The sequence below is a fragment of the Epinephelus moara genome, chromosome 21 (assembly GCF_006386435.1).
Source record: "Epinephelus moara isolate mb chromosome 21, YSFRI_EMoa_1.0, whole genome shotgun sequence".
In the NCBI taxonomy this organism is placed as follows: domain Eukaryota; kingdom Metazoa; phylum Chordata; class Actinopteri; order Perciformes; family Serranidae; genus Epinephelus; species Epinephelus moara.
In genome coordinates this window covers 11,758,421-11,776,824 of record NC_065526.1, presented here as the reverse complement: position 1 = coordinate 11,776,824, position 18,404 = coordinate 11,758,421, and the positions used below count along the sequence as shown (strand labels likewise).

The 18,404-nt window shown below is 40.7% G+C and overlaps 2 protein-coding genes across 2 annotated transcripts; both read left to right on the top strand.

Annotated features, from left to right (window-relative positions):
- The first annotated feature begins 753 nt into the window (after nucleotides 1–753).
- Nucleotides 754–11,483, top strand: LOC126383203 (protein FAM102B-like). The gene is made up of 11 exons (XM_050033680.1): nucleotides 754–1,081; nucleotides 3,266–3,386; nucleotides 3,688–3,717; nucleotides 4,202–4,318; nucleotides 5,573–5,619; nucleotides 7,484–7,587; nucleotides 7,770–7,865; nucleotides 7,996–8,188; nucleotides 8,370–8,506; nucleotides 10,280–10,343; nucleotides 10,584–11,483. Exons 1-11 carry the CDS (start codon nucleotides 936–938, stop codon nucleotides 10,624–10,626), a joined length of 1,098 nt encoding a protein of 365 aa, XP_049889637.1. The 5' UTR covers nucleotides 754–935; the 3' UTR covers nucleotides 10,627–11,483.
- Nucleotides 11,484–12,531: 1,048 nt separating this feature from the next.
- Nucleotides 12,532–18,328, top strand: prpf38b (pre-mRNA processing factor 38B). The gene is made up of 6 exons (XM_050074984.1): nucleotides 12,532–12,966; nucleotides 13,580–13,648; nucleotides 13,829–13,980; nucleotides 15,022–15,082; nucleotides 16,315–16,550; nucleotides 16,911–18,328. Exons 1-6 carry the CDS (start codon nucleotides 12,757–12,759, stop codon nucleotides 17,590–17,592), a joined length of 1,410 nt encoding a protein of 469 aa, XP_049930941.1. The 5' UTR covers nucleotides 12,532–12,756; the 3' UTR covers nucleotides 17,593–18,328.
- Nucleotides 18,329–18,404: the final 76 nt, after the last annotated feature.

Below are 18,404 nucleotides of genomic sequence, written 5' to 3'. Positions count from 1 at the left end.
ATGTTTGTACATTATTTACATCCATCTGTGGGTTGTTATAGATAAAACCTCTTAACAGTAGTCTATATAAAATGGCTACAGTTTGCCCCACCTCACCCAGCTACGCCATTAAAATGTTGCTTACACGTTAATGCATCAGTTTTAATAATCCAGTAACGTAATGTGTATATGGCATGACCACTCTGTTGGTATTTTAAGCACATTTTACTGAGGATACTTCTGTACTTTTGAGTAAACAATTGAAGACTTTCACTAGTGTATTCCTGAAGTCAGAGTGGTTTTGTTACTTTCATTGAAGTATACTCCAACCTACAGGAATACTGAATACTTTTTCCACAGTCATTAGTTCAGACATAAACATGACTATGCTGTAGCTGAATATCTTTAATAGCATTCATGGTCTATTCCTGTGTTGTAGAGAGTCAGTCCACCTACACATTGCAAGTTTAATTTCACTGTCATTTGAACCATAGTAGCCTTCTGTATTTTGTTCAGCTTTGTCATATGCTTATTTTGCATTTCTTCTTTTTGTCACATGCCTCCGTAATGAAAGACATTGTCCTTTCAGTTTTCCCCACTTCTCTTTTGTATCAGTGTAGTCACGGGAAGTCACTTCAGTGCATCCACTTTGAATGAGTATGGGCCGTGGGGTGTGAGACCACCACAACGTGACCTCGGTATTTGATTCTCTTTTTCCCCCATGCAGCTACAGTGTCCAATCAAACGCTGGAATTTCCCTCACGTCATGAATTGTACTTTTCAGTGGGTGGGAAGGAGGAGATTTGAACTTTGAATCGTGTCTGCAGACCAAAGCAACAGCCAGCAACAGCTGAGTGAGCAGCAGTGACAGGACAGCAGCAGCACGGAGCAGGGAAAGTGTTCAGCTGTCTGTCTGTCAGGACTCGTTGCGCCCCGGTTACTGACACTCGGATATCATGTCGTTCATTCTCATGAAGAAAAAGAGGTTTAAATTTAAAGTGGACTTCGACTTGGAGGAGTTGTCATCGGTGCCCTTCGTAAATGCAATTTTATTCTGTAAAGTTAGACTCGTGGATGGAGGCTTCGCCGAAGAGTCGTCTCGGTAAGATTTTTCTTTTCTATTTATAGCAACGGTTCAGTCGGAACAAGCTAAAATTAAAATTAAGTTAAACGTGTTTTTGGCCATTTTTTAGTCCCGGTTCAGTTTCCGTTAAACACCTGTTAAACATTCGACTTTGCCTCTGCATTCCTTGACATTTAACGTTTAACGTTATGTGTAGTTAACGTTTAGCTTCACCACAGTAGCTAGCTAACAGGTGGGTTAACTAACGGTAAATTAACGCTAGCTAGCTGCTAGCTAAAACTTTAACTGTTTTAACTTAACGTTAACGTACCTAGTCAAGAGTTGAAGATTTGCTGCTGCGTGTAAGGAGGAGGCTGTGGTTTAATGTAGTATTAAAAGAGCCAGTGGCACTAATTAGTTAAATAAAATATAAACTAAACAAATTTTAATAGAAAGAAATGCTAGTTTTTGTTAACCTGCGTAACGCTATACAGTTAATCAGAGCCGTTGCTAAGCAACCAGCACCGCGAACCACGTTTCCGCTCAAGTTATTCAGTCAGCAGTTGGGTATAAATAACAATAACGGCATAACGCTATTTGGAGATCATTTAATACACCAGAGACTCTTATAGTGGTAAATTTATATCATGCTGATTTTCTCTCTGTTGTCATTTGCACATTTTGTTTTTTCCTCCATTGCAGTAAAGCGTACACGGTTAATTCCCTCGGGCCTGTGATTAGGACTGCTTGTAACGTTAGCTTTACAATGAGTCACTGTGGAAAAAAGTACACAGGCGTAGCACATGTCAACCGCTAAACCCTCATTACTTTGCCATGGTTACTGTGTGTATCAAAACACTGTGTACTTAGTTTTACCCTGCTCCAACCACAACTTTATTCTCTTTTTCAGACACAAGTATATTGACCATCCTCTGGGTGTATGAAAATACTATTTTAAAAACATTATTCCTATTTATACTACTTTTATTCTTTTTAGATAATACATTAAAGCTCTTTGTGCTATCTTTATGACATCAAACCATGAAAATATAACTGGCAAAAATGTACTATAAAGCAGCACCATCAGCATTGTTTGCTCTGTACATTCTGCATGTACCCTGTGAATTCAGATGTACTAATACAGGCCAAAATCTATTTGCCTCAAAAGGCGGTCTTCCTCTCTAAAACAACCACATGTCAAGTACAGTGAGCATTGGACTGAAGTGTTTAGTACCCAGTTGGATTAGCAAATGTTTGCAAAGGATGATTGAATACGTCATCTAATATTACTTTGTGGAAGACAGCTTAAAGGTCCAGTGTGTAGGATTTAAGGAAATAGATTTGCCGAAGTAGAACATAATATAGTAGGTATATTTTCTTTAGTGTATGCTCACCTGAAAATAAGAACTGTCATGTTTTTGTTACCAAAGAATGAGCAGTTTATATCTACATAGTGAGCCAATTTGCCACCAACCTTGCCATGTTGCACCGCCATGTTTCTACAGTAGCCCAAATATGGCCATCAGTGTTTCTGCATCAGCCACCATACTTAGTCATCCCTCTGTGATGAGCAGTGTCAGAAAAGCACTTATTTTTTTAACGTGAAACTGTTAGAAAAGCATTTTTACCAGTTCAATCGCAGGATCTGTTTGTGTTGGAGAGGAAGAGACCTCTGTGGATAGTTCAGCTCCCAATAAAAACCTCCTGAACAATGAACACTGAAGGAATTCTAACCAGGAGAATTTATAGCTGGTTGCAATCTGCAATCCTCACTCGTAGATGCCACTAAATCCCCCTGAATCTTATACACTGGACCTTTAAAGCCTAAATGAAGATCATAAGCTCACTCTACAGACTAAATTAAACAAGTGCATTTACGTGGACATGAATAACCTGTTTATGAGGCCTATCCCGGTTATGATCATGTTTAGGATATGGCGTTTACATGCTCAAACACATAAACTGGATACTCCAAAAACTCAGCCATGAATAGGTTATTCATGTCCATGTAAATACATTCAATATCATTTACTACATGTGTCTATATATTCTGATTAAAATTGGAAACATGCACAACTTGTACATCTGCCTCACACACTCTGTGGGTAAACCAAGCATTGACCTGGCAGATTTGTGGTTAATATCTGCTCTCTCAGTGTTCAGTATGCCTGTGTGTTTTTGTTTCTGTATGAAGAAGTGTTTCTACATGTACTTCTCTCACAGGGAGCCAGTCCAAGCCAACTCTGTACACTGGAGGAAGAGATTCTCTTTCATGTGTAAGATGAGTGCCAATGCTGGGACAGGTGTACTGGACCCTTGTGTGTGTCGGGTGTCTGTGCGCAAGGTACAGGACTTTTTTGTTTTTTTTGCAATCAAGCTCTTTTTTGTTGACACTACGAAAATGCAAAGTAGGAACTTTCCATAGCAGAGTCCAGATACTTACTGTAGCCTTGAATGTGCCAAGAAAATATTTATGTACATAAGATCAGCGGCACTGTTAATTTGTAACCATATCAGAAGTGCTTTGTGCAGATTGTTGTCATACTGAAAGGAGTCAAAAAAGGCTTTAATGAAAAAAGTGTGTGAGATAATGATGAAACAGATGAACGTAAACTCACTATTTGTTTGTGTTTTTGTCATTTTAGGAATTGAAGGGTGGAAAATCTTTTGCAAAGGTAACACTTTTGTTCTTAAGTGTGTAGACTGGCATCTGTTGTAAACACAGCAGGTGCCAGATATCCATTAGAATAGTCTTATCATAAAATTTATGTGATGTGAACAGTCGGCCTCCAAGTGCCCTTAGAGGACATTTTGGGGAGTGTTTGTACAAGGAATGTTTTTATTTCTAGTTTCCGGCGTTGGTTACTGATTGAAAAATCTGTAAAACAAAACCCACGCTATGTTAACCAATAACTTTAATGATGAGTCAAAGAATTAGGTTATCCGATTTCTCAAGGATTCAAGGTCCCATCTAAGACACGTATATTGTGTTTCCAAAAACATGAGCTGGGCTGGATTTCTTCATATGTAGGTTACTGTATATTTGCTTAATACCACAACATTATCCTAGGATGATGTTTTATGTACAAATAGGTTCTTACAGACATAAACTGACTGTCAGTTGGTTCTAACTGGTTGATCTCTTATATCCCTGTGCAGCTGGGCTTTGCTGACTTGAACCTGTCTGAGTTTGCTGGGTCTGGCAGCACCACAAGACGGTGTCTCCTGGAGGGATATGACACAAAGAACACCAGACAGGACAACTCAATTCTGAAGGTGAGGTAGTGTTTTAATGAATAGCTCTGTAGTCTTTCTTTAAAGGAACAGGGTGTAAGATTTAGGGAGTATTAGTAGCATCTAATGCTGAGGATTGCAGATTGCAACCAGCTGAAACATCTCTCGGTTAGAATTCCTTTAGTGTTTATTGTTCAGGAGGTTTTTAACGGGAGCCAAAATTGAGCAGAGGTCCAAAACAAACAGACCAGGTGATTAAAACTGGTAAAAGCATTGAATAAAGCAGTTTTAAGTTACAAATCAGTGTTTCTCTGATGCTTTTCAGCATTTTGGAGACGGGCTGCTAGCCCAGCACCTCCTCATGTGTGCTCCCCTGTTTCCTCTGATAACTTAAGAACCAAACGTTCAGGAGGTTTTTACCAGGAGCAGAATTATCTGCAGAAGTCTCTTCCTCTTCACAACAAACCGACCCACTGATATAAATCAGTAACAACACTCAATAAAGCAGTTTCACGTTAAAAAAGCAGTATTTTTCCAACACACGCATTGCAGAAGGGCTGCTTACTATGGTTTCCAATGCCAAAAAAACGAATGGCTCTATCTAGAGCCAGTGTTTGGCTCATCTGTTCTTGGCTATCGTAGAAACATGACAGTGCGAAATAGCTATCTCCACAGAGAGCACCCACTTCCTATGTGGATATAAACAGCTCATTCAAAAACATGAGAATTCTGTTTTCAGATGATTGTACACTAAAGAAAACATTTATTATATCGTATTATATTCCTTTATATTCCATTTTCACCAAAAAACCCTCTAAATCCTACACACTGAACCTTTAAATATTGTTAGAAATTTCCTTAGGAGTGTTTGCCAAACTGGCAATGTTTTGGTGACGTCCAATAATTTGCTCTTACATGTCTGTACAAATATAATTTGGTTTAGCAAACCGCAGATAAGCCTGAAACCTGTTCTTGTGCAACTGTGTCGCTTTGCAAGTCACCAGCTCTTGAGTTCATCTGCAGATGTCGACACTTCCATTGGGAAAAGTTGAATTTATGTCATGGCTTGAAAAGTTGGATACCCTGACAGTTGATTCCACACATGTCTGAGCCTGTGAGCTGTAAACTACCTGAGACATGGGAATGAAATTTTTATTATTTTTACCTGGGGCACAGATCTACAGTCGGCTTACATTGCACAAAATAACGAGAAAATTGAAGCTTTTTCCTGCCTCACAAATACAGCTGCTCTACAGCTTAAAACTGACATTACTATTCCTCCTTTTTCTCTTACAGGTTGTCATCACCACGCAACTCATGTCTGGAGACCCGTGTTTTAAAACGTAAGACCTCATTTTGACCTTATTCATCTGTTCATTTCTATCACTCACTGTGAAAGTCTGAATATCATTTTAATTTGAAAACCTATTTCCAATTTAAGTAACTTGTGTTCAGCTGTAGTCAGCTACAAAAAGGTGGTTTTAAAGGAAGTCTGTCCCCCACTTACAAAAATCTGCATGTAACCACAGAGGAAAGAATTCTCATCACATCCTGTCTGTCACCTATCTGAAAATACACTCTACTGTCTGATATTCGGGACACTCACAGAGTTTCAAGTTCTGAAGTATTATATTGTACCTGGGATTTTATGAGTCTTATCTGAGAGCTAATAACACCTCACCCAGATATTAATCTACCTCACCTCTGGAGTGAACAGCTGATATGTGATCAGCTCAGCCCTGTGGACGTAACATCTCTTTTGTCATGAGCCGTTTGTCACAAAGGACGTGATGTAACAACACCCTCCTGCCAAAGCCTGTGCCATTTGCAAACAACTTTCGTCAACCAACACAAGTCTGTTTCTGTCCTCTCTCAGGCTCCAACTCCCTCTCAGTGTAATAATACACACGCCTAGGAGATGTCTAATGCGTAAACTTGAGGATAGCCTAGTCATTCATCCCACGCAGTGTTACTCACTCTGTGTGACGGAACAAGAGAAATGACGCTCCTTTTTTCTTCACTGTTTGTCTGCCTCTCTGCCCACAATCCTGTGTTAAACATAGCATCTTAGTAGCAGAGAAGTGGGGTGTTCTGTGTTAATGTGAGGGACCTGCTGAGAAGCAATTGTGATTCTGTTTTAATAGACTTAGTATGAGACTGGCTCTGATGTTTGCTTACTGCTTTATTCTAATGTCTGCAGTTTAGCCATTACACAGCATTTTTACGTTTTTGATGACTGCAAACAAAAAACATCCCAGTGTTACTGCAGTATTTGGTGCCATCTATTCACCAGTAGAGGTGATAGTTTCTGACAGTTTTATGACATACCACAAGGCTCTGGATAAACAGTAGGTAAAGGAATGGCAGTGGCAACACCAGCACCTCTCTGAAAAGTTCAGAGATTGTCAACTCAAAGTGCTCGAGGTGGCCCCACAAGAAAGCCAGAGCACTCTGAAAAAAGACACTGGGCTCGAGGCAGCTGCATACACTTTCTTCTCATTGGGAACAATTGAACAAGGATGCTAGCGCTCCAGAAAAAAACCCCAGTGTGGTCACAGGCCCTTAGACCGGTTTGATGTTTTTAGAAAAATGAGTCAGTCCCAGGGTAGAAGTGCAATGCTGTGCCCCCGCCACCAACACACACACACACACACAGACACAGACACCTTAGCATTTCCTTCCAAGTGGTATTATATTGTTAGCACCACTGGATCATTTTGTGTTTTCCTCAGAGCCTAGCAACGGGTTTCTTTTTCTTTTGCAAAGTTTCCACAGTTAAGTTGTTCACCATCTGCCATTTCCTCTCTCAAGTAATCTGAAATAGCTACCGATAGCTTCTGGGAAAAACAATCACCACTATCATCTTGCTGTTTTGGTTGCGCATTGGTTGACACACTTTCTTTGTGCCATAAGTTGAGGCTTAATTTTCCCGGGAGGTCGTACTTGGTGACAGACAGTGAATGCGAGGCTTATAGGGAACCATTCAAAACGCTGATGGTGTCATTATTCTATAGCCATTACATTGTGTGGTTAACATTTACCTCATGATAACTTCAAACAAAAAACTTGTCATTTTCCACTTTAATTGGGTTAGAGTCAAATTTTTATTTTCTCTAAACATCCTCACTGTTGATAAAGCAGTTAAAGGAGCTCTTATGACACCACCCTGCTTCTTGGTAACATCAGTCTTTCCTGTGTTCCCTTTAGTCCCCCATCTACTGCCATGACTCTGGGAATCCCACAGGCTGAAGCAGAGTGTCTCCTCGAGGACAGGAAAGGAGGGGACCTGAACATATCCCATTCACTAACAGGTGTGTACATAAAGAGTTAAATAAGTTTGCTGTTCTTTACAATAGCAAGATGTTAGTCTCTCAGTTTACAGTAGTTTTGACAAGGTTCTACAAAGAACGAGAGTCGACAGTAACAGTTTCAAAAGCGTTTATGACAAAACTTGTGATTGTAACATTTGTTTGTGTGTGTTTTTGTCATTTAGGAACTCCGGTAAAGTCTGTATCAGTCCCAGAGGAGCTAGTAGCATATGGTCACTCTAGAACACCCAGCCATACAAGTCAGCAGTCAAAAATCTCAGGTACCAAACACAATGACACATTATTTATTCCCTTCAAACAAAAGCATCATTACTGCCACACCAGTCACACAAATCACAAGTATAACCTTTGTGGGGTTTCTTTTCTTCTCTCTATTCTCTCCTCATGTAGGTTACAGCTCGAATCACTCCAGTTATACAGATCTGTCTCATCGGAGGAGCGCATCAGGAGGTTCTGCCTCCACAGGCATCGGCAGCATCCTGGAGCCCAGTGATCAGCAGGGGGAGAGCAGGATCACTCCCCCAGGTTCTGCAACCGGTCACCACTCATCTGAATACCCCTCTACTCCCGTTAAAGTTCCAAGGTCTGAATTTTCTTCTTGTCTTCTCACCTTTCCTTTTACATATTTTCTATACTGGCTTGGGCCTTTGTGTATAAACAAACCTGGGGATCAGACTCTTAATATTTCCACCAAACATATTGTCTTATGTCTTTTATTTATAGCACATTTGTGTAATGTTCCACGCTGCTTCTGTTTTGTTTAGACATCCAGTAAAGCAGAACTCAATGGAGAATCAGCTGAAGAGAGTTGATGCCACCAGGGTGGATGCTGATGACATAATAGAGAAAATCCTGCAGAGCCAGGATTTCAGCCACGGCTTCTTGGACTCCAGTGCAGAAGGTGTGTACACTTAATCTCTAACTTGGTGGACTTATGAAGGCTGATTTTGGACAGTTGCCTACCATCCTGCTGGTGGGATCAAATTACTTCTGAGGTGTTGCAATACAACAATGCAACAATGCAACGCCTTTAAGTACTTCCTTGAAATGCTGAATGATGATTAGATGTTCATGACTGCAAATCATAAATTGGTCATCAGTAAGACCATACTTACATACTCACCAGCCTAATTTTTAAGGTTTATTTGATTAATGATTACAGAGGCTAGGTTACATATAATTTCTCTTAATACCACAAGGTCAGTTTAACCTCACTGATAGCTGACCACACATTGTGGCTGCCATGTTACAAACCCCTGTCCTTAACCAAAGACGTACTGTAGAGGTCAGACATTTGTTGGGTTAAGAGATGGTGAGTCTGCCATTTTACTGAGACTGGTGTTAGATACATTTTATTGTGAAAATACATTTTTCAGCTACTTCCCTGGAAGTTCCTCAAAAGATCTCATCAGCGTCACCACAACATTCCCCTTTCAGCTGTAAACTATTTTCAGAATTTCTTGAAACAAAGGTAGCTTCCACACTGATATGTTTTAATTTTAAAACGGCATTTGAAACAGAAACAATCTCCATGCACATGAGCGTCCATACTAACATGCCTGAAAGCGTATATCACATGATCAGGCATGTACATGGGCATGTGTGTGCTGAAGTAAACAGGAAGCAGATAGTCTTCTCTGTTATTGGTTGCGTAATTACAGAAATTACTACAGAGATGGTGCAAAGTAAGACCAGACATTTCTTTGCTTGGACCGACGATGAGGTGGAAATGTTACTGAAAGACTTGGACAGAGCCTTCTGTCTGTACTCTGCGTACATATCCTCTGTATTTGTGCATCTTTTCTGAAAGCTTAGAGATACAGACACAACAAGACCGTAGGGGTGGTGTGGCTTGGTTCAAGTGAGACATGACTGAAGGATGTGACGAAGATATTTATAAAATCAATAAAATCACAAATTGGTAATGCAGTGAAAAGTTCTCCATCCATGTCATGATGTATTTAATGGGCTCACAGACAGCTGTCGTCTACAACGCTGCCTCTGTTCAAAGGTACTTTACGACCTCCTCCACTGTCGCTGGTTATTGCTATGTGAAACTTTTGACTCTGCCCTCTAGTGCCATCTATTGGATGTATCTATGGCAACAGGAGGGACGCATAGGCATATGTGGGCAATGACGTTCACAACATTTGAAAAGAACATATTTGCTTTTGTACTTAAAGGGAATGTCAATGAGCTTTGAGGCAGTCAAGGCCACAGAAGACAGATTTAGAGTTACTGCAAAGCAAAAACATCAGCATATCAAAGTGACACAGGGAGCATGATCAATGGCCAGAGGATGCCATGGCAATGGGAAAGGGGTAACATTGCACTCATGAGAAGAATGAAATCACCAACGGTATATCGGCCTAGCTTTAATGTTTTGGATCGACATATCGTGATTGATAAAACCCAATCAGGGAGCGAACGTGGGTGTCTGCGTCATGGTTTTCAAAAGTCTCTGTATCCACCTGTCCAGACAAAAACACAGGTTTTCAAAGGTCTTCATTTTACAGCCTTCAAAATGCCGAAGTAGTGTGGACACTAGATATAAAAGTAACAATAGTTACGCGTTTTCAAGTGAAAATGTATCAGTGTGGATGTAGCCTAAGTGTGAGCAATGTGTCGGCAGTATACTTATTTCTGATCTGTTTGTGTGTTTGTGTTGCTGCAGAGGAGGGGCTCAGCTTGTTTGTCGGTCCTGGTGGGAGTACAGCCTTGGGAAGCCAGCATATGAGGTGGGTGTGATTATGTAACTGTGGATCGTGGGTGCCACGCAGCAGGCGTTCATTACACATCTAAATTCATAACAGATATGCTAAATGGGGATTCTAATAAGCGATCTGTTGACCACATGTTGAGATCATTTTAATTTCACAACATAGTGTTAGTCCTGCTCGTACAAAAATGGACCACAGCCAGGTCAGATGACCCCCTGCGTTTCCTGTCATGTAACATATTGTGGCATTCTCTTTCAGGGTCACAGCTGGAGCCTTTGAGCAGGTGGTGATCAAGCGCTAGGCTTTGGGAAGCATGTGCCTGTCATAAAGGGTGCTGTATTACACTGATGTGGGGGACACAAGACTGAGTTGTGGAGGTGCCATCAGATCTTTCGCCTGCCTCACTCCAAGAGATTTGGTTTCTCTTACACAATCCCTCTGGAGCTGACCTACAGAGTCCGTTGCCCAGGAGAGCCCCCTTGTGTTCAAGACGTGGAGGTGAAAGCCACATTACTGGAACATTGTGGTGACTGAGATAACCAGTGTACTGACATTTCTGTTGATCTTCTTCTATGAAAACTGTCATACTAAGCCTTAGTACTGTAATTGTGCACATATTGTTCAGCCATCTTGGTGTCATTTAAGCAGTTAAGGGGTCTCTCTGCTATTTTAAGATTATGTTAAGTATCTAACATGCCTTCACTTTGGTGTGGCTGATTTTGTTTCACCGTAAGTGGCTGGAGGGGGGGAGACTGCGTCTGTTCCTTGAAGTCGTATATTTAAAGTAATATAAAACTGACATTTTGAAATTTACTGTTGCAGCTTATGCCAATTATAGATAAACACCTCTGTTCACCTGGTTGTGAGGGAGGATGACTGCATTTTAATACCACAAAGTTTTTATGTTTTGTTTCTTCTGTCTATTTTGTGTGAGAATGTACGTATGGCTGTTGACTGTAGACAAAAGTAATGAATTTATTTTTACCACAGATTTTGTAAATGTGCCAGACTTAGTAGAATGTATATTTGCTGCCACACAAGAAGTCATAACTAAAGTATGTAAGCTATATATATGTATTGAAAGTCAACTGGTTTAAAATATATGTTGTTTTGAAGGCCAAATAAAAACGTGAAATTAAAAAATATGCACTCTGGATTACTCCAAACTACTTTATGTGCTGCATTTTACCAGTTTTTTTGCAGAAGGGTGTAGAGGACATTTTTGGCAACACAGAAATGAAAATAAAATAGAAAATTACAATTAAATTAGATTAGAAAGTCTTAATTGTCCCTGAGGGGTAATTTAAATTGGCAGTAGTAATCGACACAACCAAAATCATACAACAGTAACACCATAGAATCATACAATAAATAGACATAAGTACATATAACATACAGCAGATGTCACCATGAAATGAATTGCAGTCCGATACAACTTGAATGAAAAGGCGACTTGATTAAAAACCCAACTGCTGATGGGACAAAAGACCTCAGATATCTTTTTGATTTGGCCCTCTGAAGGAATGTAAACCTCCTGCTTGATGCCAGAACCTGGAACTCTACATGAAGAGGATGATTAGGGTCTACCAAGATGGCCTTTGCCCTCTGGGTGGCTCTAACCTGGTAAAAATGACCAAGATCTCTCAAGTCAGTGCCAAAGCTCTTCTGATGGAGTTTTAAAATATTTCCCAGCCTGCTATTTATCAGCCATGCTAAGGTTTCCAAACAAGCAGATCATGACAAATGTTATAACTGACTCAATAAAAGTGCAATCTATCCACATTAAAACCCCTCCAGGAAAATAATCTCTCAGTGCAAAAAGCAATTTAGCAAATTAATAATTTCGTTTTATTTTACTACCCTTGTCATCAGGCCAAGTTAAGTGTAGTAAAACAAAACAGAAGCTAAAAGAGGAAATTTGTTATGAAAATGGATATTGTAACATTGAAATTTCCGGTTAGGGCAAAACACATAAACATTGATACAGACCGCAAAAAAGAGACAGCATCTTTTTAAATACACCATTATATAATAATTGTACATATTCTTTACAGTATTTTTAGATATATGTGTTTGTACGGTCATTGATTTTACAGTTGGTGTCTGAATACCTGAGAAATAAATTATTCTATGGTGCATTCATGCTTTAATTCTAGAAGATGAAAAAAAAAAAAAATCATTCACCGTGATGACGTAATCAACAGTCGGTTCACACTGCACCACCAACAGTTACAGTTCCGGTTCCACCTCGCAACAGCACCTTAGCCACAACGACGGCGGGAAGTTTTTATTATCAATTTAACCACAAAACAGCAACAACTAACCGGACGAAATTGTAAACGGTCGACATTTCACTATTTTACATTGATGGATCTGTGATCGGAAACACGCTAACTGTACACTAAGCTTCACGGCGTGGGATTCAGCTAACATGGCTAACGTCGGAAACCAGCTACCAACACAGGCCGTTAGCAAGCCTGCACCAGGGAAACATGGAAATGTATTGCCCCTGTGGGGCAACGAAAAGACTATGAACCTCAACCCAATGATTCTCACAAATGTGCTGTCGTCGCCGTATTTCAAAGTCCAGCTTTATGAACTAAAGACCTACCACGAAGTCGTGGACGAAATCTACTTCAAGGTAACATCAGCTAATGCTAAACCGCATGCTAGTTAGGTAACCACTGTTTAGTCAAGCTAACGGTACCGGGGTAGCACTGTGCTTTACTGCAGTCGTTAAATAACAAGGGAGGCTGGGACTAGACACGGCTGGTTGTCACTAACTAAGCTTGAGGACTCGGAAAGGTGTCCTCTCATATCACGCTATAGCGCCCAAATATGTCATGTTTATTATAAGTAACGTTAACTTGTCAGTAAGCTAACGCTAACTGACGTTAGCGCTTAAGCTAAAGCAAACAAGGTGCCGCTGTTTGGCTGCCTTAAGAAATACAGACTTACGCAAGTTAAACGTTACGTCTTGTGTACTCCGAATTAGTTTCAGTTCCATTCATTTGATAGTTTAACAGTAGGTTAAAAGCAATTTACCATTGTTATTTATACAAGTTATCTGTGAATAAGGACGGGAAATACCGTGATAGTCTAAGCGTTTGTAATGAATCCTCAAATATAAGCCGTTAGACAGATGGACGGGATCTCTCAGATGTGGTGTGTGTGTACAACGGCAGCTCAGATCAAGTCTTAAAGACACGTCTGAATGTTTAATCTTTCCTCACTATTGATCTGTGTGTGCACAGGTGACTCACGCGGAGCCTTGGGAAAAAGGAAGCAGAAAGACCGCAGGCCAGACTGGAATGTGCGGAGGGGTAAGTGAGAAGTACGTGCTTTTTATATTCCCCATCTTTTCCCCCCTCTTCATTTCCCATACCAGTCTGGAGGATGATGATTTACAAGTACGACACACATACTGATAGCAAAGGGTCAGTCGCTGTGTATAGGTTTGCTGTGCATGATGTGCTTTACTAATGTGTCTTCACTCTTGTTAGGTGCGCGGAGTCGGGACTGGTGGTATTGTGTCTACTGCTTTCTGTCTTCTATACAAGTTGTTTACTCTCAAGCTGACTCGCAAACAGCTGATGGGTCTGATCACTCACACAGACTCTCCATACATCAGGGCTCTCGGCTTCATGTACATAAGGTATGCATTTTGTTTGACACTGCCACATTTGGCCAACATCATTCTCTTATGGAGTTTTTTTCTTTTAGACTTTAAAAGATGTTGTGTATTACTTGACATTGTCACAATTTAGATAAACATTTTGGTTGCTCAATTCCCTGCTTGTTCCAGAAGAAAGATGTTTTATTATTGGGGCAATGATGTAATTTATATAATTTCAAAGACCTCATTGGATAAGTGAGTTGATAGATATTAACAGATGATTATAGACAATTTACTCTGATGCATCCATCTATGTCTAAGATATATATAAGGGGAAATTGGCTACATCATTGATGCTGCATTCAAATCAGGAAGAGTTTTACTTATTGTCAAAAATATCAATTTATCAATACACATTACAAACAGTTTTAGTACTCATTTTCTGCAGTATTGATACACTGATACCAGCTGCACTTTCTTGCTCTCTTACTGTATATGTTTACTTAAGTCATTCTGCCTTTCTATGCTACTAACAAAGGAAAGCAAAGTTGTAGTCGTCATTTTATAGCATTGTTATTTATGGTAAAATAAAATGAATAATTTTATGTCCTCAATGTCAGTTTTTCCCCATGGTGTACTGTTGTCATGGTACTTCAATTTCTAACTTCAGTTACAATACCTTAAAAAATATTGCTATTCAATACCGTGGGAAAAATTGACACTGAGAGCATAAAATTCATATTTTTATTAAAAGATAGATATAAGAAAAAGAACAGGAAAGTACAGCTCGTACCATTGTGTCAATACTGTGGAAAATGAGTATTGAAATTGTTTAAAATATTCATAATATATGTATTGATAATCAGTATTTTTGACAACACAACTGTGGTATGGAAAATTATATTGATTGTCAATATTACACTAAATCTTTGCCCATATTAACATCACCTGTCTGAAAATCAGTGTGTGAGGTATAATGCGAACAGCACTATAAAAACATTATTTAAAATTATAACTGTGCAACATGATTCTCTGATGTTTTTTGCTCATGTTGTGCTCCTTTGTTTCCTTCCTCCACAGATACACTCAGCCCCCAGCAGATTTGATAGAATGGTACGACGGCTTCCTGGATGATGAGGAGGTATGTCACCTCGGGTAATGATTTGATGTTTCTTTTTCTCCATCAAATACACAGTCACACAACATACATTAGAAGCTGTCCGTTTCCCTCCCACCTTGTGATGCTCATAGCTGATTTTTCACCTTTGCCTTCATTTGGCTTAATTGTCCCCAGTTTTCGTCCTCTAAACCTGAGTAGCTAGGTTACTTGCTCACTGCTCTGCTGCTGGGTTTTATCGGGGTAAGTACCATGTATGATGCTGAGTAAATCTTTCAGTTAATGTAATATTAAGGCATGCCCTTTGTCTTTTGCTAAAGCTTTTATCAGGACTTGTTGCACAAAACTAAATTTGGGATAAACAGTGATTGGAGCAGTCATATGAATACACAAACAGACAGATAATACAAACTATCCAACACATGTCAACTGATGCATATCTGTTGTGTTTTCACTGTATTTAATTAGAATATCATTTAATCCAGGCTGTGCAGCCAGGCCTCCTTTGATGTTCTATTGCATTATATTTGAATTGATCATATGAAATCCTACCCAACTGGTTAATTCCCCTGTTTTTTTCTTTAGATGCCCACTGTGCAGCAGGTGAATTGGATATTGTATCTCAGCACTGTTGGGCTGCGTGTGTGAGTGGAAAGCAGCTGTTCTCTACCATATGAAGTCAATAACTCTTCAACTGGTGTGCACTTGCCTACCTGCTCCAGTCTGTGCTTACACTGTGGGCGTATTTTGTGCTCTAGTGGCCCCTTATGAGTCCATTGTGCTTTTGGGAGGCTGAAGAATGAAGCCATGTGGCTCAGTGACAATGTGTCTTAATGTTTTTGATTGCCACTCTCCCTTCCCTTCATATCTGTCTGTAAACAGTAGATCCAACCACTTTTTGGAGATGCTGTTCAAAACAGATGATGTGAAAGAAAAGGGGGTGGATCTTACAAATATAATATTTGCTTGATCATTAAAGCTCACATTGTAAGTACAGACTCCAGAAATACCAGACAGTTTAGATGAGGCAAAGTTTCTTTTAACATTTATACTTTTGTTTCCTCTTTATAATCATCAGTTAAATTAATTTGAGAGATTAAGCTAGATGAACAGAGGTGAAGGTTCAGTACTTGGTCATCACAAAATTGCTTTTTGATTTGAGGCAAGATTGAAAAAAGCGATCAGATTTACCTGTGTCCTGCCCATACCCTGCTAATTGACTTTTTCTACGTCTCTCTCCCACCGTTTGATTCCAGGAGCTCGACGTAAAGGCAGGAGGCGGCTGTGTGATGACTATCGGAGAGATGCTGCGCTCCTTCTTGACCAAACTGGAGTGGTTCTCCACTCTGTTCCCTCGTATCCCAGTGCCTGTGCAGAAGATTATTGACCAGCAGATGAAGGCCAGGCCTCGCAAGATTGCGCCGAAGGAGACGCAGGAGGAGGATGTTGCAGTGGCAGAGGCAGGGAGGCAAGGAGAACGACGCCGCTCCAGGTAACAGAGTTAATGCTTCAAACTTTTTAGTGTTAACTTAATCTTTGTCAATGGCAAGGATATTTTTGATCTATACTGCACTTTGCACCACCCAGGTCTAGTAGGAGCTAGCTAGCTGTGCCACTCATTCTCCAGTTATCGCTTGTAACACCCTAATGGTGACACCCTCTTTCTTAAAAGTTGCTTACTGGTTAATGGGTGTTGTGCTATCAACAGCAAATTAATTGAAACTGGCATCCCTATTCCCTAACCAATCTTGTCTTTCCTATCATTTTGCAACCAATTAGAATGGAAAGAATGTCTGCGCCAACTCTGGCCATGACGTTAAATTGCTTGATGCTATATTACTTTTCTCATCAGGACGCCCAGACGGACACCGAGCCCCCGAAGGTCACCAAAGCGGTCAAGGAGCAGGAGCCACCACCGCGAGAAAGAGCGCCACGGCCCCAGCTTTGACCGAGAGCTGGAGAGGGAGCGTGACCGCCAGAGGAAGGAGAGGGAGGGCAGGGACCGCGACAGAGATAGGGAGAGAGGGGACCGAGGGGACAGGGAGAGACGGCGGTCCCGCAGCACTGACAGGAACCAAGACCGGCGAGAACGTAGAAGAAGCCGCAGCGGCAGCCGGGACCGAAGGAACGAACGCAGAGACAAAGAAAGAGACGGCGGGGATGACAGGAGCAGGAGGAAGGACAGGGAACACCATAAAGATAGAGGCGCCGAGAGGGAGAGGTCCAAGGATAGAAAGAACAGGGGAGAGACGGATGACAGGAGGCACAAAGACGACAGGGACAGGCACCGAGAAGAGAGGAAGGCCAAAAGGTCAAGCCGGAGTCGAAGCAGGGAGCGGAGGCACAAAAGCGGGGGAGAGGAGAAGAGCAGGAAAAGAGAGCGCAGCCACAGCAGAGATAGAGACAGGGACAGAGACGGAGAACAGCGTTCTCACAAACGTAGTGGTAGCAAAGAGAGGAGCCATCATCAGCGAGAGTCCAGTAATGACCATAGTAGACATAGTGAACGCAGAAGGAGTCAGAGCACTGAGTAAATGTCGCCTCCCAGCAATATTACTTCTTATTCTCCTGTGTTTTTCTTCCTTTTTTTCTACCCAGTTGTCTGCTCTGTCACTTGTGCTAAAGAGAAGGAATGTCAGCACATTGGACATCTGGAGTTGTTGTCTTTGGCCAATGTATTGTTGCTTTCCATTTATGTTTTTCTGCCTTTTTCACTCCCCCATTAGCCCATTGTTAGTCCTCACTTGAAATTTGAAAAGTGACAAAACGGCATTTTAATTTTTTATGGTGCGTTCGTTTCCCTTCAGCAAGATGTGGGTTTGTAAATAGCGTTCCACAGGCTGTCTACACACCATGAAAGGTCTGAGTTGCATTGCTTGCTGGGTCGGGTGCAGTCAGTGCCGAAAGCTCAGCTCAACAAACGTCATAATTTATGTAATTTATACAGAATTACTGTTATTTTCAGGCGGTACAAAAGCCAAAACACATTTTAAATTTTGACTAATATTACAGGGCATATGTCTGGATTTTTCTTCATATTTAATCTTCTTGGTGAGCTGTACTGTGACGCTTTGAAGGTACAGCAGCGGTGTGGCTCGGCACAAAGCAACTCTCTCCACGGTCCTGTGTAGACAGCCTGAGAATGTTTTCATCCTGTAAAGGGCAGTCCACAAAGGGTAATTTTTTTACCACACACACTGAGCCCTGCCTGTGCTGTGTTTGGGTTATTGCTCTGTTGCAGTTTGTTTTCTAATAAAACACTTTTACAAACATGTGCTGTTCTCATTTTGAATATACAAGAACAGATCACTAATAGAAATTGAAGACAAAATTGAGAGAAAAGCAA